Source organism: Pipra filicauda, unplaced genomic scaffold, assembly GCF_003945595.2.
Source record: "Pipra filicauda isolate LSUMZ 115617 unplaced genomic scaffold, ASM394559v2 scaffold64_size3178608_pilon, whole genome shotgun sequence".
Taxonomy (NCBI): domain Eukaryota; kingdom Metazoa; phylum Chordata; class Aves; order Passeriformes; family Pipridae; genus Pipra; species Pipra filicauda.
In genome coordinates, this window is record NW_024104809.1 from 2931464 (window position 1) to 2958635 (window position 27172).

General features: G+C 34.7%; 1 protein-coding gene across 1 annotated transcript in view; it reads right to left on the reverse strand.

Moving 5' to 3' along the window:
* The window catches only part of LOC113991306 (ABI family member 3 binding protein), a 143114-nt gene that overhangs the window by 95763 nt on the left and 20179 nt on the right, over positions 1-27172 (reverse strand). Inside the window, exons 2-6 of the mRNA XM_027727497.2 lie at positions 23944-24123; positions 16455-16520; positions 14892-15024; positions 5290-5471; positions 2012-2073 (exon numbers count right to left, since the gene is read on the reverse strand). Coding sequence (XP_027583298.1) covers positions 2012-2073; positions 5290-5471; positions 14892-15024; positions 16455-16520; positions 23944-24123 — 623 coding nt within the window. The remainder of the gene's footprint in view (positions 1-2011; positions 2074-5289; positions 5472-14891; positions 15025-16454; positions 16521-23943; positions 24124-27172) is intronic.

Here is a 27172-nt window from a genome sequence, read left to right on the forward strand (position 1 = left end):
ATATTCCTGTGGAGGGTGATAAAGCAGTTCTGCTCTGGAGCTAAGCCCTGTGAAACTGAGTAAAAAGACTGGATGTTGGCTCCAGTCCTCCCTTCTTGCTTAAGCTGTGCAAATATTTGGAAAACTGTTTCAGCTCACTTTCTCAGGACTTCTGCATAAATAGAATCGCTGCTTCCACAGAAGCAGCATAACAGTCAGGATCCTGGCACATAGGGTTTGCTAAGAGGAGTAAAGGAACTCAGCTTGCACTCTATATGCCAGATTCAATTACCTGGTCTTGGGCTGTCCTGTGTAACTTTAAAGACCCTTATGGGACCAATTGGAAGAACAGTAAAGTTGACTTCCATCGACATAATGAGATGTCACCTTCCTGAATATCTAACCATCTGCGTCTATATTACTCATTTTCTCTTGAATGTAAGACATGACTATATTTCCAATAACCTAAGCATTATACTGCTCTAACTCTCTATATAATGCAGTAATTAAAGTATTATTGTCCTAAATGAATGTAAATGGCCTCAAGTTGCATCAGGGAGGTTTAGATTAGACATTAGGGAAATTCTTTTTCACAGAAAGGGGTGTCAGGCATTGGATCAGACCACATGGTGAAGTGGTGGAGTCACCACCACTAAAAGTGTTCAAAAAATGTCTGGATATGGCACTTGAGGGCATGATTTAGTAGTAAATATGGTGGTGGTGCTGGATAGACAGTTGGACTTGAGGATCTTAAAGGTGTTTTCCAACATTAATGATTCTATGATTCTATTCATCCCTAATTATTCATAGAAGAAACTGTGTAATGAATTGTGTTTTGATTCCTGAAGGAATTCCAGATCTGATAATTACAGACCATTTACAATATTGTAAAATATGAAGAACAGACAATGAGAAACCATACATTAACATTTCCTACCATGAAAACTCTTGGAAAATCTGAGACAGAAGAGAATTGTGAAGAATGGTTTGTTCCCTTATAATAATTAACACTCATGACTTCACCCTTTAACATATCTGAAGTAAGAAGGGTTTCTACAACTTTTCTTGGGAAGTTATCCCATAGTCTACCTCAGGGATAGTACCTTAAAACAAAACAAAACAAAACAAAACAAAACAATCTCCAGAAGATTAGATGCTGAAACGTGCCCTTTGATGAAAAATTAAGGAATTAAATATGAAGAAACCATTTAATCTTATAGTAGAACAGGTAATGCTCAAAAGTCATGAAAAAAATGTTTATTTTTCACTGTATTAAAATAGTCTAGTAACAAGTTCAATCTAGAGAGCCTTCATTTATCCTTCAGCTTTTGGAAGTAAAAAGTATCCATGTATGTGAATCCATGAACATATGAATCCATCCAAGCTTGCTGGCTAGCACTTATGTCAAATGCCAGATTTTTTATTTATTTATGTATAAAAATCATCAAATGTTTTGATGAAACAGATAAATTCTACCTTGCCTCATGCAAGGATTTAATGAACTGTCTAGCAATCTTGATAGGCAAATTAAATTGTGCTTCCCAGCTTCCTCTGGTTTTTCAAACACTCGCCTCACACATGGGAACTACCAGTGAATTTAAAAGGATGAATAATGTTTTAGAAGATCTGAGTAAATACAAGATTACTCTATAAAACCACAGCACCAGATTATCACAACATTTACTGACCATAACAAATATCACAGGTTAACAAACCTGACTACTACGAGGGGATAAGTAAATTTTAAGTTTAGAATCCACACACAGGAACCATCAGCTTTATCTTTGTTAATTTGGAATAAGTATATCATTATTAATAAATAATCATCTCAGCTACCATTCTTAATTATTTTGTCAATCCACACATATAAACACTTCTCCATACAGTTATCAGGTCTTAGGTTTAACAGATTGGCTTTTTATATTGGCAATTTGTGGCCTTGATAATGTATTTCTTAATTTAACAGAGAAGAAAAAATTTTCGATCATACAAATCACAGATCTGGTATAAAAAATAAGATTGTTTTGCATACCTGTGTTTGGGAATTGGGTACCAACTTGTACATATTCTGGAATTGCCCATTTACTTTTTTATCTGTTTTGACAGAAAGATAAATAAATACACATAATTACATTTCTTTTTTGTCCAAAGCAAAATAACCCAAGTTTATTCACCTTTTTCAATAGCTAGGAAATTTAGGGGGCTTAACCACAAGCTTGTATAAAAACAGACCACGGAACAATTTTATTTTGTCCTGTTTCTTCAGATCAATTAATACATCTGCAAAGCCTTCTCTTCGCATTTTGACAGCAAGGAAATCAAATGTAAGCTTCTTGTTCTACAAGAGAGCTGAAGTGGTCTTTGAGACTTACTACTCCTTAGTAAGCCAGAGGTGCTTAAGAGGATTCCTTAATAAAATTAATATAACCACAAGACTAATTTGCAATTAACAAACTTGAAAGAGGAATTTCTGCATCCCATCTGTCAGGTTGGTACTAGGACTGACTAAAAGCAGCTTGTTTTAAGGTCTCCAATATCAAGTATGCTTTTAAGTATGCTCTTCTAAAAAATATACATTTAGCACTGGCAATAGAGAGCAGATATATCACTTTTCTTTGGGTCTGACACAGTTTCGTTTATCTCAACATATGAACAAAGTAACCCACAGATTTAAACTCTGAAAGTTTTCTCTTAGGCTTTTCCTCTTAGTTTCTTAGTATTAAAAGCTTCTTGTGATGCAGCTGTTAAGTACAGATGAAAAACAGTCCTGCTAAGCACCTCTTCTAATCTAGCATAATACTTCAAATTTTGTCCATATCTTCCACATTTACACTTTTCTACTCCCTCTGTAACAATAGGTGTGCAAACAAGAGTAAAGTTACATATTGTCATATTTGTTCACAATTGAATCCAAAACAGATGAGCAATAGAAAAAAATTTCAACTCTAAAGAAATATCAATTAAGGTACATTTGAGCTGGAAAAAATCTTTCAAAGTGCTTGATAGTTTTAAAGAACAGGACCTACTACTGGACTAAAGACAAGGGAAAACTGACAGAAGTTTCACACTGATGTCATGAGAAAATCATGTTAAGATGGTAAAAAATGAGCTACTTTCATCTCTGTTGAAAAATTTTGGTTAAACAAATACTGAATATTTGCCATGTCTTTTATGTCTTCTCAAATCATAAATTAAAAACAGATTCGCCTACCAATTCCTCCCAGCATTTGGCCTGTGGATTCAACACATACAAGAATATGTAAAAGACGTTTCAGTTTATGGTCTTTTATATATTTCTTCAGTGAGGAAAGAAAATTTACAGTGAAGGATGTTTGGTTGAGGTTCTCCGATATGAGAAGACATTGAGTTACTACAAGATAGGAAACCGAAAGAGAAAAGAAGTGGCCATTTGTGTTGATTGGTAAACTCCTATGCACACAGTTAGTTATAAATTTATAACAAATATATACTCTCTGTTCACCATCCATATTTTATGTATCTATCTACTATATATTTACTAAGCCATGAAAGGCTTGAATCTGAAATATGCTGACAACTTTCTGAGTAGAAGATACTTTATCAGTAGACCAGAATGCAGACATGCAGGGTAATCACAAGCTCCCTGGATTTAGGTGCTGCAGAAGCATCCACTGAATACACAAGTTTACATTCCAGGAAAAAGGAATCTCTTCTACATAGAATATGAACTCTTACAAGAAAGTATCTTTCAACCAAAGTCAATCTGTCTCCATAAACCTAGAAGAATGATTCTCCTGGCCTATTAAAAATGTAAAATGACTATAAGAAACAGCATTTAGAAATAGATTATATAAAAGGAGAAAATGTGGTGATTCTAGTGAATGTTTTTGCTGCTCTTGAACACAGTATTAAACTATAAACACTATGCACTCTTCAATTCCTCCTATTTTAAGTACTCAAATATATTTCAGTACTCACTCTATGGATGACTTTAAGATGTTTGAAATATAGAAAAACCAGCAATTTAGTATGACATTTTTAGTGCTGAGAAGCAGTTTCTTTTTGTAAGGCAGGTATGGGAAAAGGCTACCACCATTCTCCACTTTAAGCTTATGGTATAGCAAACGCATTATTCTGGACTGTTGAAATGACTCTATGGACACTGGGGAGGTACTTCAAAGTTAAAGCTTTGTACTTTATAGTGAAGGCCAGCAAAGTTGTTTATTAGGGAGTATGAAGGCTTTTGCAATGTTAGTAGCCACCATACTGCTCCCCTCCCTCATCCTCAAGTATATCAAGCTGTGTAACTGAGGTCCAAATCAAATTTCAGCCAGAAATCTCATATGAATAAGGCCCTCTTATGAGAATGCCTGTTCTTTACAGTTTGAGTCAAGCTAAAAATACTAAGCATAGGAGTTTGCAGCATCTTCTGACCAACACCACAGTTAAGAAATACCGTGCTTGTGGAAAATAAATTAAATTGGACAATATCTATTAAGTGCTCTCTTCCTCTCATTAGAAAGAGGAAGACTCTGCTGATGCCCATTTCCTCTAATGATATAAGTGATTCTTTGAACAGTACATGCGTTTTTCAAGGGTTAATTTGACATCCCTTTGCCTGCATTGTCTTGGGACTTTAGAGCAAAACCTTCAAATATGACTGACAGATGTAATACACTGCCTCTGTGAAAACACAAACAAAAGCATACATGACAGTGCATGCTTCAAACACAGTTCATGTAATTCCACGACTAAAAATTAGCTTTAAATTTAATTTTCTAGCAGAGTCAGAAAGGGCCCATTGCGATGCATGCTGGATAAGACAGGCCCTGTATAGCTTTTTACCACCTTCAACATAAATGCAGGTATAAAAGGAGATTCAAATGAGGATAATCATTTCCATGAACTCAAATTAGTTCATGGAAGAAATTAAATGGATTAGTTGGATGATGGTTGATGGATTTCTTGATTAGTTGATCATCTTATTATTAACGGCCTAAGGAAAAACCTTAGAATACAGTCAGAAGTATAAATACACATACTCAACACTTTACATGTATCTGAACTAATCACTGTTAGAGTTGCACCCGCCTGAAGCAGATCCTCTGTTTGCAATGACAAGAGAACACCTTTCAGAAAGTAGGTGGCAGTTTTTCAAACACAAAACGTTTCTACTTTCACCAATTCCTAAAATAATTTGTTAGGGGCATAAAGGATAGCATTTAAACAATAGAAACCTGATCAGTAGTCTTACTCTAACTAATACCACAATAGAGGAAAAAATACTGTCAAACTGAGTAGCTATATGATTAATTATTGTCAAATACTTACTAGAGAGAACTGTCTTATGATTTAGAGTCTTGCTCCAAATACTATCCTCTACGTTGTCTTTAACTCCAAATTCATACTGTGTGTTTGGCTTCAAATTGTCAATCACAGTCTCTGTAACTGGGCAGAGCTGAAAAACCCATTTCTTGTCTTTACCCTTTTCTCTGTAGCGAACTGTATAGAACCTGGTTGAGGACAAAAAAAAAAAAAAAAGAGAAAAATCTACACAAAGAAACAACAACCGTTTTTGTGAAGAATTAATAAAATAACTTCTATCCACCACTGTTCCATTGTTCTTGTTCTTTCTGGCCCTTTTTGGTCATCAAATATCAGCAAAGCCAGCATATATTTCACATATATACATCCCATCATACAGACCAGGACATTATAAGAAGGGCAAAAGGACAGTCTCCTCTTCACAAACAACCCTGTGAACGAGGTTCTAACCACAAACGGCAACCTCATTTTGCAAGCAGTTCCTGTGATTCTGAGACATGCCAGAACTAGTCAATAGAATCATGTGTCTACTACTCAACCGACTTCTCAGAATCTTCTACATAGACTCAGTGAAAGGTGTTCCCTCAAAACTAGTCCAAAACATTCTCAAGAGAATACCAGTAATAGTTGATGTTTGTATAACAGATTCCTCATTCAGTGATCCCATTATGCATTGCCCACACTGCAAACAAGAAAATAAACCAAGACATTAATTTTAGCAGTTTAAGTCAGTAGTGTGATAAATGCTAACAGACTATGAAATTAAAAAACATTTCTACAGAAATTGCCCAATTCTATCAAGCAGCACCACCCTGAAAAAGTATGACTGCAATGCTAACCAATATAAGAATGCAATGGAAATGGTGAGAGCTTCAGCACAAGAACTCCCCAGCCTACTATAGTCTCATTTTCAATACACATACTGAATCACTACCAGAATGGATTGGAGATTTCTGGTTTTGTAAAAACAAATCTCAGAGACACTTGGCAACTTTCTAATCCAAGTATTACCGAAGATTGTTACACATAACATAAATAACACATATCCATTGCCCATATCCATTTCACATTTACATCATCTGAAAAAGAATTAATTCCACCCAATTGTATTTTGCCACACTTTAAGAGCAATTTAAGGCTTGCAACTTAAGATTGTGAGATTTATTCCAGGTATTATATAGGCAAATGTATGGAGATGAAGGAAACGAACTTAAGGGAAAAAAAAACAACCAAAAAAAGTTCTTTAATCAACTGGAAAGATATCAAAGGTCCAGAATAAAATTACTTGGTGGACCGAATATAATGTAGTCAATGCACAAAGCTGCCTTTGCCAAATTTACAGAAGAGCACTTTCAGAATACAGTACATGTGGAGCATGTTGAATACAAGGAAATTCCTATTTCATTATTAAAACACAACATAAGACAAGGCAAGTATGGAAAATATTTGCATACACAATGATTCACTCTGTTTCTATATTTTATCTTATAACTATCAATTTTTTTTCTTGGCACCAAAAATATAGATTCTCGTGTTTTAGTTGCTACAATTCAGTTCATACAGGTACTTCGCCAAGTTACAAAACCAGTATTTATGTTGGCTCATGTAACTCTTCATTAGCTGTACTACTTTGTGTTCAAAGCAAGAAAGTATAATCTAAAAAGTTCAAAAGGAACGGAAAAAAAAAGACAAAAAAAATAGATGTAGTGAATATCCTCTCTCTTATGAATTCCTACTAAGGAATAATCTGCTCCTCACTTCTGTGGGCTGTGATCTATGCAAATTTCAAACAATAGATCTACTTATCCGTTAAGCTGGTAAAGAACATTTTTAAAAAGAAACTATTGGCAACATTAAAATAAGGAAAATTTCTTCTCCTTTATCCTCTTAATCGATTCATGCGTAGTCACTCAGACATTAACAGATAGGAAAAGCTTACTTGAACTCCCTGTCAAAGGCAAAGGATATAGCGGTAATAAGCAAATCCAGTCTTCAATATAAATGCATCTTGTTGGATCCTGTACACTTTTTTGGTAAGGAATTTGGAATAAGTATAGATAGATCTAAGACCAAAATGTTAATCTCAAGTGGAAATAGCCACCTTCTTCCCACTGTGCCGGAAAGAAGAATTTTCATTTGTTTTCTTCTTCATCTGTACATTTTCCTACCTGTTTTAGTTCAATGGGACAGAAATAAAGTGATTTTATGTGATGGGAAAAAAGAGTATACTGATTCATTTCAGTTATTGAACAGTCTAAATGAATACCTGTATCAGAAACGACAAAAAAAAACCATTAAAAACTTGTTCACAATGAATAGGATTTCAAGTGGTTGTTCCCACTTGCTTCTAAGGAAAAAAATGTTCTATTTTTGATTGCTGTCTCCATACCTGCAAATTCCTTTACCCTAGCATGAATTAAAATACCAACAACACTTGCACAACAAGAAAAAATCTTTCACTAAAATTCAAAACTACTAAAAAAACTGACAAGATTTTCACAGTTATGAAAAACTATGCCATTAGAAAGAGAAACATATAGGACAGAAGAAATTGTCTCTCAACTCCAAGATTTCCAAGCCTGCAAAAACTTCATCAAGCATATAATTATTTCAGTGAAAACTTGCCATAGTGCATACTAAAAACACTGACTGCGATGACAGAATTTACTCAACCATTTCAATAAAAAGCAACAAAAATGAAGTTCCATTTAACAATTTGCAAGTCACGATCGTTTGACTATCAAAAATATCCAAATTGTATACAACATGCGCTTTTGGGGAAATGCAATCATTTGTTTATAGAGTACGAATCCAGAAACGCCAAGTTTTGTCATAAAAGAACAACAATTTATTGTCAAACCAGAGCAACAAACAACTGAATAAAATGCAGTTTCAATGCCTGACTGAGAACATTTTACCAATTGAATTTTGTTATAATTTTAATTTCTCCCTTTTTCAGACTTTCATTTCATAAAAAAATGCACTGTCAAACACTCAACACATATAACTGAAGACATGAGAAATCAATGACATCCAGTCCATCACTCACACGTATTTATCCCCTTGTGGCAGTGACATACATGCACAAAAGGTGTGCAGCTGGCCTGCTGTGTGTGTCAGAAGCTGCAAAACTTTCTCCTGAACTGCAAACACTTAGTGAGACATCTCCATAGATCCCCCTCCATTACGACAGAAGGCAGGTTGAAATAGAGCAGAGTCACTGTCACACGGAAGGGAGAGTATAGTACATGTTTCTCAGACAGAACACTTCCCATTATCTCTGTAAGGTAAGAATATGAAAAACTGATTGCATACTGCAGGGCCCTAATAGCTAACATCAAAGTAACAGTCAACATCAATAACAGCTAATATCAAAGTAACTTTGGAACAGTCCTAGGAATGCTATTCACAATTGTGAATACTAGTTAGATGTTTCAGCTGGGAGGTGGTGCACTCAGTTACATGTGGTAAGAATTTATTTTATTCTGGATTCTCAGCAGGTACAAAGACCTAACAGTCATAATTTAATATTTACTGTGGATTCTTTATTTGTTTTGGGATATGGTGAGGGATATGAAAAGGGCACATTTTATCAGAACAATGTTTGTTGAATAACTCTTGTATTTCTATTTACAACAAATGCTAATCAAAAGATCGCAGAGTTCACTTCATTTCTTTTCCAGCTAGCACTCTATAAAACATTAGAGCTCTTTCGCTAAGCTCCATAAAAATTAGTACCTATGCCTCTCCCCCTAACAGGCAATGCTTCACTTCTTAAAGGATACCTCCCATCAAGCTACCCTGGGGACTGTAGAGAAATTTTACCTCCTCTGTTTTTACTAGACAACTGAAAGCACAATAAGCTTCAGCAACTTAAAAGGTGTCATAAGCAGGTGAGTGATACTGTTCCATTCAGAATAGTTAATTCATGCAATAATGAAGAAAAAAAAACCCAAAAAACAACAACAACCACAAAACCAAACGACCCAAAACAAGAAATTGAACCCAGTACAGTAAAGGAATAAAGAGGTTACATTTGCCAAGACTGCCTCTCTCGATATGTGTTTGTGCAGCAACATCGTATGTTTAATGTCTGCCTTCTTCAAGCTTTGCCTAAATTAACAAGTTATATCTTTTACAATATTCTGACTTTTCATACCTCCCTATAAGATGGACACAAAATGTGATGGCAGAAATAAAATAAGACCAATTTCGTTATTTAAAGGAAGCCACAAATTACGATAATACTCCGTAAGCCAACCACTGTAGTGATTACTCTGTCGGCAAAGCTGATACAAGACTCTCAGCCCAACACAGAAGGATGTTTCTCTTCTATATTCAATTTACATAGTTAGTTTTTTTAAACTCTACAATGCAAGGCAGTGCTCTGCTTAGAGATAGCCTCTTGATTACACTAGAAATCAAAATAAAATGAGCATTTTAAAGAAGCAGCACAGAAAATTTTTGCTTTTGAAATTAAGCAGATCTTGTTTGCTGCTAAAAGAAGTAAGATGGATAGACAAAACATTATTTTTTGTATCACTATTACTATGAATGACTCTGTCTCACCGAGAGTTCCAGTGCTATTTTTCTAATTTTTCACCAAATCTCTTTTCAGTCAAATTCCCAGAAAATGCTCACATAGTTAGGTATTCAGGCACAAAAAATTAGATACTGGAAATCTTATAAGGCAGATGGTTTTATGAGATTTCCAGAGTAGGTCAGTTTGTATAAATATCATGGGTTTATTTGGAACCAGATCCCAACCAAAACTCCAAACAATTTAATCATGACTATTTTAGTCAAACGTAACACTAAACAAACAATTAAGCCTTGGAGATATAAGAACATTCCAGCTCTGTCATTTCATGTTGCCAGAGACAAAAACTGTAAGACTCATTTCATTTTCGTGCATAGGAATGTAATCAGACTTTTTAAAAGAAGATTAATAATAAAATATATTTATTTATTTGTTTATTGTTACACTTCATTAGAAGCACAGAATCCATTAAGTGCTAGAAAGTAATAAAAGAAATGGTTTGAACTTTGATTTTTCAGATAGAGAGTGTTTCACAAATTGGCACACGGAGTTGATTATATTATTTTGATTATATTATTTCCCTTTTTATTGCCAAGTTTACTTTAAAGTAACAGACAGACATATATAAAAAGATGGAAAGAATTACAGTTAAGTTTGCAAAGCATTTTCTAATTTAGTTTTCAATTTTACATGATCGCTAACATGCATTTTCTTCATGTAATTTTTTTAGTAGAATGACTGAAAGAAATTGAAGAGTGAGAGCTCTGAAGAATGAGAGGCTGAAGAGTAACAAATCATTCCATGTTTAGACAAGCCTTTAGCATATGCTCCCACAGCAGTAGCTGAAAAGCATCTGAAACTCAAGAAGTGCATTTGCTGCTGTATGTTTTCCTTAAGAAATTCTTCTAAGTTTTAAATACATTTTGTATGACACAAAGTATGATTAAGTTGGCAGCTGCATAGTGAGAGGTTTGTAGATAGGAACAGGCACATATATTTCTGAATTTAGGGTTTTAAAAACCCCACTATGTACTGTACAATGTATACTACATAGACTGAACATGGATTTTTCTCTGTTTTTCGCTCACTATTTTCCTTTTTTTTTAAAACATCAGATACAAACTAAATAAAACACAAAATATGCGTCACTTGCAAGTACAACATTACGATATTTAAATCACGGGTAAACAGGTTTAAACAATGTCAGTCAGAATTTGTCAAAGTTTTTAACTTAAAAAAATACTTTCAGGTTTTAAGTTTCTATTTCGCATGTGTCCGAAAGCACATTTGTTTTTCTATACAATCCACTCAATAGAATACTATATTTTACTGTATCTACACACCCTGTGTTTGTCTAACATGAAAAATAACATTTTCTATTCCTTCCCCTGACTTTCCCTCCTAAAGAACTGAAAGTTAAAGTCCATCTTTTTTGACCCCAGCTTCATTTTGGGATCTTCAGAGTTGTTCTAATCAAAGCAAATGCAAAAAAAAAAGAAAAATCTATAGAGTAGTCTCTCTTTTTCAGACCTAAATGGGCAGTAAAGATAGCCCCAGCTCTATAGCAGCTCTGTCCACTAAATGTTTGTTTGAACATAGAGAGGCAGGGAGAAAACAAGTCTCTACTCTCTCAGAAACAATAAAAAGAGGAACTTAATGTGGCTGTGCAGTAGGTTATCATGACTTTCCCATCCTCCCTCGCCAACTGTCCCACACTGGTGCAAGAAAAAGGAGGATGTTGAGAAGCTAACTCCACATAGTGGAATCTTTCTGCTGTCATGTAGGTTTTGTCAATTACATAGAACTAATCACTTGAGTTTTTTGGTTTAGGTCTTTTTATTTGGTTTTGGTTTTTGTTCTAGTGTTAAGGCTCTGATCGGAAATAGTAGTCACTTCATGAGGTTCTGATCAGAGATAAATGTCATTTCAAAATTTGACCTTTCAAAGAGTTTTGGTCCACAAAAATGGCAGTGAATACCTTTGCTTCAACAAGAAATTAGTGTTTGGGGTTGCCTTGAAGGAAATACAAAGCACTCTATTGGCTTATGCCCTTAATCTCTAGAGAGTTAAGAAAGCAAAGAATGGTTTGTTGAAAAATGTCACAAGAACTTTTTCTTCACTGGAGTTTCTTAAAAAGCACTTTGCAGATTCAGAAGACCATTATGTGCCTTCAAGAAGCAAGCAAAACATTCACTGAAGCAGTAAAAGATACCAATGCTCTTTTAGAACATGGCACTTCTAATTCAAAACTCATTTGCTTACAAAACCAGATCTTCTAAGGAATATCCCACTGAGATCAGATTCGCACCAGAGAAAATCTTGGCTAGCAGATCTGTGCTATTCCATGTGGTTTTCATCTTCTGAGTCAGCAACATGTTCAAATAACTTACATTATGCAACATTTGTACAAAAGCCTAATGTCCACCCAGGGGTGGTAAAATCTGAGGCCAAGAACAGTGATTCCATTTCAAGACATACAGAGTTACAAATCTAAAACATGGTGGGATATTTACTGACAGAATTGAGTCAGGAGGTCCTAACTGCCACGTGATGCCAATGTCAAAGATTAGAGGTTAGTCACTGACAGCAATTTTGAGAATGATTAACAGTACACAGCAACATGTCACAGTAAGGAGAACACACCAGATGAAAAAGGATCAAGTAAGTGAGTAGAATTGCCCTGCAATAGACAGAAATGTTGATGAATTCATTAACTGCTTTTTAAGTCTTGTACTTTTAACACAATGCTAACTTGCTAAGAGTGGGCTACTTCCTATTTTTTTCTTATCATACATTATCGACTGCCATTCAAATTAATATCCTAAATTAATAGTTTTTCTTCTATACACTGACTAGAACTATATATGGATCTAATCTCTCTTGAAATTACAGATATACACACCATGGTCACATAGAAAACTGTTAACATCATCTGTACAAAATCACAAGCAGTTTGGTCCAGTAAAGGTAAACAAAATAAGAGCACCACTTAAGTGACTTTTTTTTCTTCATTAAATTTATTACTATGTTTGATTGCAAAATAGGTATATACCCATACTTTGACATGATTGTTTGTAGTTAGATTTCTGTGTTTTTAAACTAGCTACTCCCGAGGGTCAGTGAATCTTTAGAGCTGAAATAGAGGGAGATATTCAAACAAAATGAATGATACGACTCTTATAGGCAAGTCATTTTATGCAAACAAAAGGGAAATACAGAAACAGTACTTTTATACAGCCTGACAGTATTTCAACAAAATGAAGGGCGCATTAAAAGTATTTTCTGAGGGGAATCATTTGACCAAATTAAACAACACTTAACTAAAAACAGCATACCATGACTTGACGCAAAGACATAACAAAAACAGCTGTCTTATACTATAGTAGTAAACATACAGAATGTATTCTAAACATAACAGGACACCAGTAGCACACTGGGCTAACTGAAAAACATCCCATAATGTGTTAAAGAATTTGTTCAAACTTTGAGTCAATGAATGTCCAACAAGAAAATTCAGCTCCTGAGGAGAAAACCCAAAGCTGATGAAGGCGTTGTGGTGGATACCATATGCCTTGAATTTCCAGGTAGATTAGTACAGGATATAGGCTTCTTCTAAGTGTTCTTCCTTCCCACTGCACAATGGGTGCTGTAACTTTGGTGCTGACACAGCACATAACGAAGATACGTTCCCTGGTAAAATTGGTGCTAAAATCTTTATGTGCACAGAACACTTTAAAGGCTCCTCCAGTTCATTTCTTTGACTGCTCACGGGAGGAAAATATTTCTTCCTTGAATTGAATGAGCAAAATTTAAGCCTGAACCAACTTTTACTTCTACTGAAAAAAAAGTCCAATCAAATTACATTTTTGGAAATTTCCTAATAAACATTAACATTGTTTTCTTCAAAAGTGTTTGAAATTCTGGCTGGTGAGGAAGATCTGAATTTGTTCAGGAGAAATTTTTGAAGGTTGAAAAGGTTTAGTCCAAAACTTTTGAGAGTTAAGAAAAAGGTCATATTGGTAACATGGGATGTTTTTTTTTTTAACATAATGTATGTTTGACATTCAGTCTAGTGGCATCAATGGGAGTTCTATTACGAACACCAAAGATTCAAGTCTAAATTAGACAGCACCTAAACAAATATTAGACAGGGAAAAAAGTGTTCTGAATAATGAAAAAAATGCATGGTTTTACATGGTTTAACAAATGCATGGTTTTACAAAACACTGCTGAGTCAAATGGAGCTTCACACAATGTAAATGTAGGCAAAAAAAATTCTTCTGTCATGAAAGGAAGAATACAAAGAGAACACCAAAATGACTGTCATGGTTTGAGAGCCTCAGGAAAAAAAATCTGTATTAACAATGTAAATAATTGCAAAGATGAATGTTATTAGTCTGCCAAGAGTTGCCTAAAATGTACGAGTACACTTTAATGAGAAACTCCCCAGCACTAAGACTTCTCTTGAAACTGCCACTTGGTGAGTCTTCGTGAGCTCTCCACCTACTGTAACACCCATTAAACAATTGCAGCACACCAAATATGTTACAGTAGATGAGATCTTATTTTACTTACGACAGAAAATTAATGAAAGCTGTATAATATCAAGATCAGGAAAGTTGTTTCAGTGATAAGATCAGATATAGGAAACAAAAGTCAAACACCATTAAAAAAAAGCATCATTCCCCTATCACAGCACAACAAAAGATTTCTTTTACTTTTATTTAGTCAACTTTAAAAAAATTTTTCCTATGATTTAACAAAGTTTCTTTCAATTGGTTAAGATACAACTGAAGGTAGAGTCAAGGCAATTGGTTTAAGAACAAAGGATGTACTGTGAAATAGCAAGATTTTTACTTCAGCATGTAGATTTCTGACTAAATTTTCACTCAAGACAAATAAAGACTTTCAAAGCATCAAATGAGTAAGTGAGGAAACTTACTTCACATTCAGAACTATTGTTCCCAACATTTTTGTTTCCAATTAAAACTTATTTTAGGCACAGCAGAGAGCTATGCTGAGTTAAATCAAGAGAGCAATAAAAAAAAAGTTTTTTCTGTTATGTTACCTGTCACTAGCACAGTTACTTGTTGCTGTCCAGTCATGTTGAGGGTTGACTAGGATGCCCCAAGAAAGAAACACAGAGGTTGGGGTGAGAGTGCCAACTACCAGCTGCAGAGGCTTTTGTGTCTTGGTCCGACCTACATACGAAATATATAAAGTTAGCTTCTCTCTCCTGCAGTTGGATAGTAAAGTAAATGAAGGCCTGCTTCACTTCTAAGCTTGAAGAGAAATGTGCAACAGTTCTTTTTTTTTTCACAGTCATCATTTCTAATGTATGATGTACAAAATGGGCAGAGACAGTGTCTGATCTCTTTTTTCAGCCTAATATTCCCGTTAAATCTAGTTTTTGAAAATGAGCAATTGGTGATTTGGGTATGCTTAGTACAAGAATAAGCTATACGTAGATTAAATTCAAGGCTCTGGCTGTCTTGTCCCATATCACAGAAGGTATGACACAGAGTTCAGGATATCAGGAAGTGTCTCTTTGGATGTGACAGAAATAGTAACTTCTGGGCAGATTTCTTACTAACACTGCAAATAGGTCCATAGATAATTGATACTTTCCGCAGTGTTCTTCATCAAGAGTAATATAAAACCTACAAAAGTTCTTCTGTCTTTAACTGTAGGTAAAATCAGAGTCAGCATCTGCATCTGGGGAATTTTTCTCTTTTAACTATCTACTATATTGAAAATGTACAGCTTTTGCATGATCCTTCACTTTAGCTTTGCTCTGAATGAAGGAGCACAACTCTTGTGTAGAGGACGAACTTTATTTAAAGAAAGTTTAAAAGCTAAAAGGTGGAAATGAACAAATGATCGAGACAAACTATTCTAAACCCGTGGTTTATAGACTGCTATAAACCTAAGGAGAACCTCTGGTGTTTGGAAGATGATTAAGGGAAATTGATATATTATTTGCATCACATTACATACTTCAAAAATCTAAACGATCTGTACCTCCTCAAAATGTACAGGTGACAACTCATTCCCTGAAAGTTTGTAAGCCACTGATCTAACAGTGCTATTTCTCACTGTTGGGAAACAGACCCAATTAACTTTCTTCTCATGCCTTTTCAATCCTGTTATGAGGGTAGACTGTAGATACAAAAATTAATTATGACCAAATAGTGCATTGGGCATTTTTTGTTTTTGTGGGTTTTGATATATATATGTATGTTGCATCTGAAAGGTAAATCACTTTCCAAAATCTTTCCAGACATACTATTTCATGTCTGCACAAAACCAAGCAGAAATTAATCCCAAGCAGTTAGCAGGAACTAGAAAAACAATCATATAAAGATCTGAGAATAGTTTGGGTTGGAAGTGACCTTTAAAAGCCCTTTTGAAAAGGTCCTTTTAAAAGTCCAAGCCCCCTGCAATGAGCAGGGACATCTACAACTGGATCAGATTTCTCACAGCCTGACCTTGAGTGTTTCCAGGATGGGGCATCAGTTTATTTTTTGCAACAGTCCAGTGATCCTGAGAGTCGTCTCCATATTAAAGTTACATAAAAGATCCTGTCTTCTTTCAAATACTTCAAGAAAAAGGTGCGGTAATGCTAAAATACCTGAACAAGATTTCTTGTTTGAAACACGTGCTGGTCTTACTGAAACCAAATACCGTGGCTCTGCATCTGTAAATGAAGACAAATGCAATTAGTACAGATGTACTATTTATTTGAAACAGGGAGTAACATATTAACCTATAATTAACAAGAAAAAGTCAAATATTCAGTGAATGCTTGACACATTATCCAAACTTTGTGATCTTTAGGCACGTTTTCGTTAAGATCTATGAAGTTTAAAATAATAAATGATTTGATTAAAACAATTTTGAGATGGTGAATTTAATTTGGGAGATTACTCTTCAGAAATAAGATTTTCCCTTACTCTTAAAATCAGATGTCAGAGATTTCTGCACTTCTTAACTACTTAAAGCCAAGCTCTATTATCATCGAACTGTAACATGAGAGAAGTCTTATAGGAGCTTCCAGCGAGATATCCATGGGCAGAATTTGGCTCACCATACACCAATCAAAATTATATTCGCTATACTTTCTATAAAAAAGCATTGATCTATATAAAATTCTTATTCTACTTTAGATACATTTATCTAGATCTGTATCTGTACATGACAGACTGAATTTCCTGCATATTTCAGTGTAACCGACTGCTTGAATTCTACCAATTAAACAGAACCACTAAGAAATCATTCAATTTTCTCTTACACCCAGATTTCTGTAAACAGAGAGAAAAGAAAAGCAGTACTGAAAAAACCAGAAGCTTTCTGCACTACTGAAAAGCCTATGTGGGTAAAAACACTCTAACTTAACTTCACTGATTCTATGCGTCTAAATCACTGGAAGCCCATACTATGGGTGAATTTTAATTGTTTAATTACCATTTTTTAATGGTTTCAACCACACCCAGTAATTAAGAAGAGCATTGAAAACAGCTGCTCCAGGCAGTGTGGACAAAAGAATTAGTTAAAAAAAGCGCATCACCAAACTACAAATACATCTTTATCTACAGAAAAATGTTCTGGAATCTGTGTAATCATATGGATACTTTTTGTATTGAGACCTAAAACTTGAAATAAGTGACATTTTAAAATATTTTGATTTCTCTGCACTTTAATCCCTGTTTCCTCCTGTGCATCCATGACCCCTTGTGACTCTGTTATGACTCTCACAAGTATTCAACAAAATTAGTTTCAAGCATCACCTTGAAAGCTTGTGAACTACAAAGTCGGTCTTCAAAGCTGTAAAAAATTACAGTTTTTTCATCAAAATTTCCAAAAATTGTGAAAGAAAGTTATCCAAATGGTTTGGAACAGTTAGTTTTGCTCTGCTCCATAACTGGAAAAATTAATTCTGGCTGAAATCTGATATGACCTGTGTAGCAACACTGATATAGATTAACTGCTAAACAAAATGTGGTAATAAACAAAGACAGAAAATGTCTTTCTGTACATCTCATAGATACAAAACCTGGAATTTTTGGGGAATCGTTAGTTCTAACAGGCGTTTTTGTTCTGTAACAAAGTGCTCTCTGTGGAAATATTTTTTGTTATGTGCTGCTCATTAAGCTTTTTTTTTTTTTGGTGGATTTAACAAATGTTGTCTTGATAAAAAATAAAACATATCCCTATTTCGTAGACAAATAGCTCTTCTGACTGTAATACCATCTATAAAAGGAAGTATTTAGGAAAATGGACTAAGACTAGATGTTGAGAGAGTGCTGCTATAGAACAGGCAGGTTTCAAAAGTACCACTTGTCCAGTTTAGAACCACTGAATTTAAGACAATATTGTGATCATAATAACTGAAATCAGAATTTGAAATTATTAAACGAGTACATTCAATAACTGGAATGCAACAGTAAATTTCTCTTCTGAACTTAACTAAAAGTATATCTTCATTTAGAAATATGATTCAATGATTCCTGAGCAGAACCACACACATTGCCAGATAGATGCTAAGAGTACAGCAACCATAGTTTAAGTTAAATTCATTGGTTTGATGCACAGTATTAAACCATTATGCACAGACTGGAGAACACATGCCTTGAAGTGCTTTTATTCTAGACAAATATATGTTCTATATCCAAGGCATCTGAAATCAAGAAATGCAGACACCTTCTTTAATATCATGTAATGAGCCCTGATTCAGGTTTAGAAATGGGAGTTCTTTCTTAGTCTTCCACTGCAATTTAACATTTCTTTTAATAACTTCAGAGGTTTCACACTGGTTCAGTCCTCTTGCTGAGAAATATATGTGTCAGTTATCATCACAACCAGGAAATCATCTGATGTTACTATGACTTGATTAATTTTCAGGGCCTTAAAACATTACCTCATCCATGTATTAAACTCTATCAAGCTGCAAGAACTATTTTATAATAATCTGTGTTCTTTTATGATGTCTGTATACACATAATCCGCTCTACAGATTCGTGTCTATAAGAAGGAGGAATCCTGGGGAGAAGTGAGCAAGACATGAAAAGAAAAAGAAAATGCTGTGAAATACCAAAACCTAAATAAACCCATAAGCTAGTTTGTACTAGTTCATCTTAATGTTTAAGAGATAAATTGCTGAAATAAGAGGTAGGTAGCAAAAGGTGATTGTCAGTCATAAAAATATGGCTGATTATGTCATGATTCAGAGAATATACCAACTATTTACACTGATATATATTTAAAAAGAAAAGTACATTTTAAAAATGAAATTATAACCTCAAGTAAAAGCAAATCACATCACAGAGTAAAGACAATCCTGTTTGCAACTGAATATTTCTTATTTTTTTGAACTGTATTTAGTAAGATAAGGATAGTTACATAATTAAGATTAATGTTGAAATATCTGGACACAATTGCACAAATCCAGCATCTGCCTCCAGAAATCATTTCGACATTAAGCAGTATACAACAGAGACATATATGACACAGATGCAAGATACAGAGCTGTCTGTCTCTCATCCAGAGCCTCACAAATGAGGGATCCCTACAGAACAATGAAAACTTTAACAAGTTCAGCTTGAAATACATTTCCAAATTTGCTATGAAAATCTTAGCAGCTCCTTGATTCCTAACACATTCTTAAAAGGCTGCTACTATAAGACTAACTTAATAAGTTTACTTGTTTGAACCTATTATTCTCTGGCCCCTTTATTAAAGCTAGAATGACAAATATCTTGGCTAAGAGCTCCTTTCAGATCAGAAATAATGTCCAAAAAGTGACCACCTTCAATTCTTCAGCCACAAAGGACTATAGGAAAATGCCTGGATGTACCAGGGAAGTACTGGCCAACAAATCCAAGCCTAATTCTTAGTGATATAATTCCCCAAACGTGGGCTGTTTTGACCATTCAGTTCAGAGACACCAATACATCAGTAAAACTGCTCTTTCAAGGGAAGAATAGTCACACACCTAAGACATCATTATTGTAAAGCAATAGTATTTGTATCTATAGCGTTCAACACACACAGTAGAGACATGCATATGTGTTCAGTACATATTCTTACAGCTTTTCCTCTCAGTTCTCAAAAGTATTAGACAGAAATGTTCAATCATCTTGTTTTAGCTTTTAAACATCAAGACTACTACAGCTTGATGAACTGTCACCTGTTAGATGAAATAGTTTTCCTAACTTCTTCAGTTTCTCAGATTTCTTTTCATCCAGACAGTCCAAAAGACATGCACAATACAGGTACACCCACAATTTCTCACAGAAGAAATATTTCAAAGACTGCAAAGTTTCACAAAAGCAAACCAGCACCTTGGAGTCATTGTAAAAGAAAAAACTGACTGAGAGTCAGTTATATGAATGAATAAAATTACTAAAAGAAAAAAGCTTTTATTATCCACCTTAACAGCTTATGAAGACAACCATAATTTCACAAAAATACATGCCACTTATGAAATCAGACTTGTATAGGAGAACACTTACTTCCATGTGCCGTGAGCTAGGCTATCAAATCAGTGGCAGCAGGCATTTAATGTGCACTACACAATGCTAGCAAATTTTGGTTTTGTTCAAGCATACTATTCAGTTCAGGGTTCTGCCAATACAGAAATGCAGTTGGAAGCAAAACAACATAAGAATGAACTGACTGATGAACTCAGAATAAATTTTAAAATAAAATGTGACAAACATATCATTAGAATTCATAGGCCAGTGAATTCAGAAATCAAAACAAAGTATTTTTTAGCTTCAGGCTGCAATTCCTTAATTTGCATTTAGGGATTGCTAAAGATTTACTACAGGAAGTTGTTAAAGGCAAAGGCCAAAGGTGGAGAAAGGGGAGTATTGAAAGCATTGCATGGGAAAAGACAGAGAAGTGGGACACAAAGGCTGGCATGAATGAACCTGCTTCTGGTCAATCCACTTGTTTAGATGCACGGGTAGCTGCTGACCTCCTCCAGATCCTCCATTCCTCTAGGGTCAACTAACATTAACAATGAGAACCTGTTTTTTTGGGAAGTTGTCAGGAAGCAACATAATGCTGAATTAATTTTCACATGATTTGGCATCTTGGAAAGCATGTAGCTAATATATCTGCACTTTTCTGGTAATTGGTCAGATACAAAAAACTGCACACTAAGATCTTTCAGCTAAGGACTGCTCTAACACAGATCCCTGAATTATACTTTTTAAAATATGTTCAAAGGGGTACTAGAATTTTGCCCTATATACATATAGGCAAAATTCACATGCCACTTATGGTTGTTATAAAGCAGAATTGTTATAAAGCATTCTCCTCTTACACTGTAAAATCTTGTTTAAAAAAGCAAAAGCAAAAGCACTGCCCAACCCTAAACTGGTTTTTAGAAACTGAAAGGTAAATTGATTTTGTTCACTCTGTTAAGTAATTACTGTTTGTTCTTATAAAATTTCACTGTCTCCACCCAATTTTTTGGGTTACTTCAACAGTATCAGCTATCTCTAGAAGACTGCCTTGTAGCCTTCCTAGCCAAGCTAGAACAATCTAACACAAATTTCTCAGGTAAATACTCTTTCTTTATGAGTCAGGCAGACTGAACAAATTTAGATAAAGGTCTAAGTCAAGCCCAAAACTTTTGGATGAGTCTCTTCACCTCTTCATTAGTCTAGCTGAATTTACATTTGGATACCTCTTGACACTGTCTGAATAGCTTCCATGACCAGTAATAATATTGTTTACTGTGATGTAAGCTCATCAAGTACACTCAAAACACATTTGGTATCCTGCTAAAAACACAAACTTCTTTGAAACAAACTTTGATGTTGCCTCATCGTTATCATTTACCCTTCAGTTGTGATTCAAATTAACCTATCTACCAATGCATGAAGCTGCTCAAGAGTTTGTTGCCAGCCAGTATCAATTCATTAAAAGTTCAGGAAACCAAACAGAATCCTTTTCTCTTTGTACATTCCCTCTGCAGGCAGATCCCAATTCAAGGATAATGTTGCACAATTGCTGGCTTGTTTACTATATAACTGGCAAAAGAAAAACAAATATTTTAAGGTAAAAACCATTGCAGTGAGGTGCTGAATATTTTAATGGATGAAATGTAGGTGGATGTGACACTCTCTACAAAGCCACGTAGCTCTCTTGAAAACCCTAGTAAATATCATGTTCTTATTAATTTCTTTCAAAATATATGCACCTATACACATACAAATTCATAAATTAACAAATCTTCTGACTTCAAGTCTCTTGTTAACAGAATCATAAGAGGTGTGTGACCCAGCAGAAAACCTGAGAATAAATTTCATCTTAATCAAAAGTGACTGAGTGGGAAATATGGAACTCATGGGCTTTAGAAATATGTATTATTGTGTATACATACTGTGTCATCTATTAAAGAAAAAAAGTTAATCCTTGCTTCATCACCCATATTCCAGTTCTAACTGAGGACAATTATTCCAAAGAGAATATGCTGCTCCGTTAACAAAACCAGGGATGGAGAGCTAAATCAAAGAAATATCTCTAAGGCATTTCTTTCTGCTATGTAGACCTATACTCTTGGTTTGAAAGGACAAATTATCATTTTCTTACAGCTTTTATGCATTCTGTGTTCATTGTTTCAAGATTGTGAGTGCTTAATGATAAGCTTTAATGACTATGCATGTGGCTGGTGCTCTGATGTGCTGTAGAGCTAAAGAAAGGTGCCTACAGTTTCCAGGTATTAGCTATTAACGTTAAGGTTACGAAATACTGAAATCCCTTAAGTTCCAGGTGACTCTGAGCTTTCTGTGTTCAGTTTCGTAAAACATTTGGTATTAGAGCTGCTATTAAATAGTCAGTGCTCATGATGTTACATTCAGTCCTTTTTCCTCTTTCCAAAGATCTCAGAGAACCTGAAAAATATTAATCCTCACTACTCCTGCAATACGGTTGCACAGGTACTATTATGCCTAATACATACATATATGTATACATATGTACATATATATATGTATATATATATTTCTGTATACTACAGAAAATCCTGTGCATCATTCTTAGTGAACTGATTCAAAAGCTACGTGTGGGATAAATCAGATAAGACAGACACAGCTTAAGCGATGGTTATGAAGTCAAACACTGGACTGGTGATAGAATTACAGAGAGATTCCAGGAGTAACAACTCATGAAAAGGAAAGTCAACCTTTGCCACAGTGATCTAATCAAAATATCTAATAACTTAATTATTCTGTGTCTAGCATCTTATTTTTTTTCATATTTTATTCTGCAGTTTTCAGCCTGGAGCAGACACCTTCAATGGCCCTAACTGACCTCATCAAAAAGATGGCAATTATTACTTCTGTGCTTATGTGTCCTTATTTCCCCCTTGTTTGACACCAAGATCACCAGCATTACAATGATGGGAGTAACCCAGATTCATTTCAGGCTAGAAAATCTTAGAGAAAGCAACAGGAAAACCCTTAGAGATTAAACAGATTTCTCAAAAGGTCAAATCCTGGTATGTCAATTTTTTAATTATTTATTCTTTCTCCCTGTTCCAGGCAACAGAATATAATGTTCTTGACATGGTTTAATCTCTTCCATGAAACAACTCATGGAATTCCATCAGTAACTTCTGACATTGAAGCTACAGGTTATTCTATAATATGTAGAACTGGAGTAGATCCGTGCCAGAAAAGACATAATTTTGATACAAATGTTTCTGTCAAAGGGAATCAACCACGCAGTTCTCAAGACTGTTTCACTACTTCTTGCATTATTTGTTAAAAACTTGCATATCTCCCTTGTATTCTACTTTCCAACTACAACTTTAGGCAAACCATCCCATTTGATCTGTGATGTGGTCAATTTAGTACAGTCTCTTAGTACAACGAAAATCCTCAAAATAAATATCATTAGCAAATTTTCCAAACAACAAAAAATATTTTTTCTCCTTGAAGGATCTACTTTCACCTGAAATTCTTCAAGGCAACCTTAAACAAACACAAAGGAACCTGAGTAACAACCCAATAAAAACAAAATTTAGGAAACCCAAAAATACATTATCCTCACTCTTCCTATAATTCATGCATAGTTGCCACAAAGCATATAAAGAAAATATGACTTACCAAGTTCTGTTACATAGTTTTTTCCTTCTGAAGGTAAAGGAATGTACTGATTAGAAAAGAAGTTGCTTCCATAACCCAGGACAAAACCTTCTAGTTTGGTGTTTTGACTTGGTCGGAGATATCTCATGCAAACAGTGTCATCTGTTGCATTGATCTGAACCTTCAGACTCTGCCTTTTCACTGGGGAAAGAGTGAAAAAGAGGAGATCAAAATGTGTTATCTGCAATCATATATTCAGTAATGGAATATGACAATATAACAATATAAGGCTGTTTTATTTGCTAGTAGCAAGCAACTGAACAATTTCTTAAAGGTGAAGTTTCCTGGAAACCCAGTGTATTTAAAAAAGTAAACTATCAGTCATGGAAAATTGTGTTTGCCAACATGACTGTTTTTCTACTAGTTCAGCATTATCATTAGCTGTAATTTACTACAATTGCAGTAGTAAAAAAGTGCATGAAGTAACTGGTAAAATGTAAGTATTTTTTCCTTTAAATGAGAGAGTATAGTAGCATTAGCCATCTATAGGACCCATTGGTGAAAAATTACAAGTTTTTCTTTTGTTTTGTTTTGTTTTGTTTTTAGTAAAAAATATGAAGTTTTAACATTAAGTTAATCAGTTAATCACACTGCAGAATTAGGGTAGAGGATAAATAGTAACTAGATTCAAATAAAACTGCTACGACTTTTTTTTTTTTTTTTTTTTTTTTTTTTTTTGTTATGTTGGGCTGGAAATGTAATTTTCTATTTGGAATTACACCAGAACACCTAACTAACATATATGCTTTACTCAAAATTACAGACACTTGTTTTAAACATTCAATTTTATTCTTTCCAGGGGAACAGCACACAGCACATAAAGTAAGAAACATCTTGTATATCCATCTAAAAAAATTTGAGTTGTAGCAACATGGAATGACTTCACAACAGAATAACTATCTTTTTCAGCTATAAGTTGGTGTTTTGTCTTCTTGGTGTGGTGAGGCAGGATTGGCTTTTCTTTCCTCGGTACGTACAGTTTTAGTATTCCCTTGTCACTGTTAGGCCTATCATATTTCCAGAACTGTTGAATTGTTGGCTTTTCCCCAAACTTATGACACCAGCACTAGACTAGTACACTTTGGGTTATTATTTCTCTTCTCATTCTCAAAATGTAGATTTTTAATCCCAACAGATCTTCAGGCATCTGTCCAATCATAAGGGCTGAAATTAACTTATCAGAAAAAAACAGAACTTTGCACACAATCATTTTACTTCAGGAGCTAAATCCTGAAGTAATGTTATATATGAGATATACGATATATCATGGAATGACAGGGTAGAGTGATCCTATACTAACTCTTTCTTTCTTTCTTTTTCTTTCTCTTTCTTTCTTTCTCTCTTTCTTTCTTTCTTTTTCTCCCTCTTTTTTCTTTCTCTTTCTTCTTTCTTTTCTTTCTTTCCTTTCTTTCTTTTGTTTTTCTCTCTTCTTTCTTTTTTTTCTTTCCCTTCATTCCTTTCCTCCCTTCCTCCCTCTAACTCCCTTCCTTTCTTCCTTTTACTCTCTCTCTCTCAGTAATTGCAGACTGATATTCAAAATTTCTCTAAACAAGTATATATATCACCCCAATCTACCTTTAATTTTTAGAGAAATTTTAATGACTAGAGTTGCCAAGAGGCCAAAATCCCCAATTCGTGAAGATGATTTAGGAGGTGATTTGAGCATCTGCAGTTGTCTGCACACAGAATGTAAAGCCTTAAGCCAAACACTTATACCTCTTCCCTTTATAGAAAGAAGCATACAAGTAAAACTGATGGAAAACATGTGCCTCCCTTCCTTTATCTAAAGACTCATCAAATAAAAGCATTCAGCCAGGAAACCATCACAATTTTCCAAAGGCAACTCTGCCAGGTTCCAGAAGACTGCAAGGCCTCTAGAAAACTCACTTCTGTGACATTTTCAGCTGTACAATACCATCACAGGGAAAAGAGTGGCAGTTGCTTCCTTATCTAAATGACATCCTAACTTGTTTTATTTTCAGTACACAAAACTGCTGCGGGTGTGCAAGTCTGAATATCGACAAAGCTCCAAACAGCAGAAACCAGGAAGAAAAGCTAACAGACTTCAAACTCCTCTAATGAGCTTCATAAAGACAATTAGTAAAAAGTGGCAACATAGTTTAGGATTATTACCTCTGACTGACAGTGAGCTACATGTGTTTTAATTTATGTAGTCTGCAAAACTCTAACTTTGGAGATCTAAGCATAAAAGAAAGGATGGCCTCCTGGTCTCTACCAAGTATTCATATCTAAGAACAAAGTAAGACTTACAGTACTCGATTAAAATATGGTAATTTGATTACTGTATTAAAGTTCTTAATCAGTCTCAAAATTGTATTTAAAAAAATTAGTAAAGATCTATTTTAATTATAAATTTACAGTAGTTTCAACCCTCTTTTTTTACACATAGTTATATCTATGTATCTCTCAGTTATACTTGACATCAATTTGAAGACCTAATTCTAATTTAAGATTGAATTCAATTGGGTTGGATTCCAATTTGATAAATACCATGGTTTATTCATAAACAGTCAATTATAGTGACGTGTGGTCTTGGTTTGATTTAAGCCTTAGAACTCTCAGTGAGGTTTCTAAAACTAGAAAGTCTAAATGGGATCCCAAAACAGCAATAGCTTTGAGATAGGATCCTTTAGATCTTTTCTGTATAGCTAGCATATCAAAACCAGCAAGAGAGCTCTTAAACTTGAGTTGGTTCTAGCAGAAAATAAACAGGAATAATGTATTTTGTAAAACAGAGAATAAGGCAGAACAGAATGAAAGGAGATGAACTTAAAATTTTAAAAAATAAATCTTTGTCCTCACCACCCCGTCTTGACAGGGCAGGTCCTTTTCCCTTAGTTCACTTTTAAGTATAGGATCCTTTCAGGGATGGCCTGGATGGCAACGCACACTGCAGAGTCCCCATAGCAGTTAGGAAAAAATCACTTAATCATAAAATCACATGGATTGGAAAAGACCTTTAAGATTGAGTCCAACTCAAACCTAGCACTTTCAAGTCTGCCACTAAACCAGATCCCCAGGTGTCATATCTGTATGCCTTTTAATACCTCCATGGATGGTGACTCAACCCCTTCCCTGGGCAGTCTATTCCAATGACTGGTAACCTTTCTGGTGAAGATATTTTTCCTAACATCCAATTTAAACCTCCCCTGGCACAACTTGAGTCCAT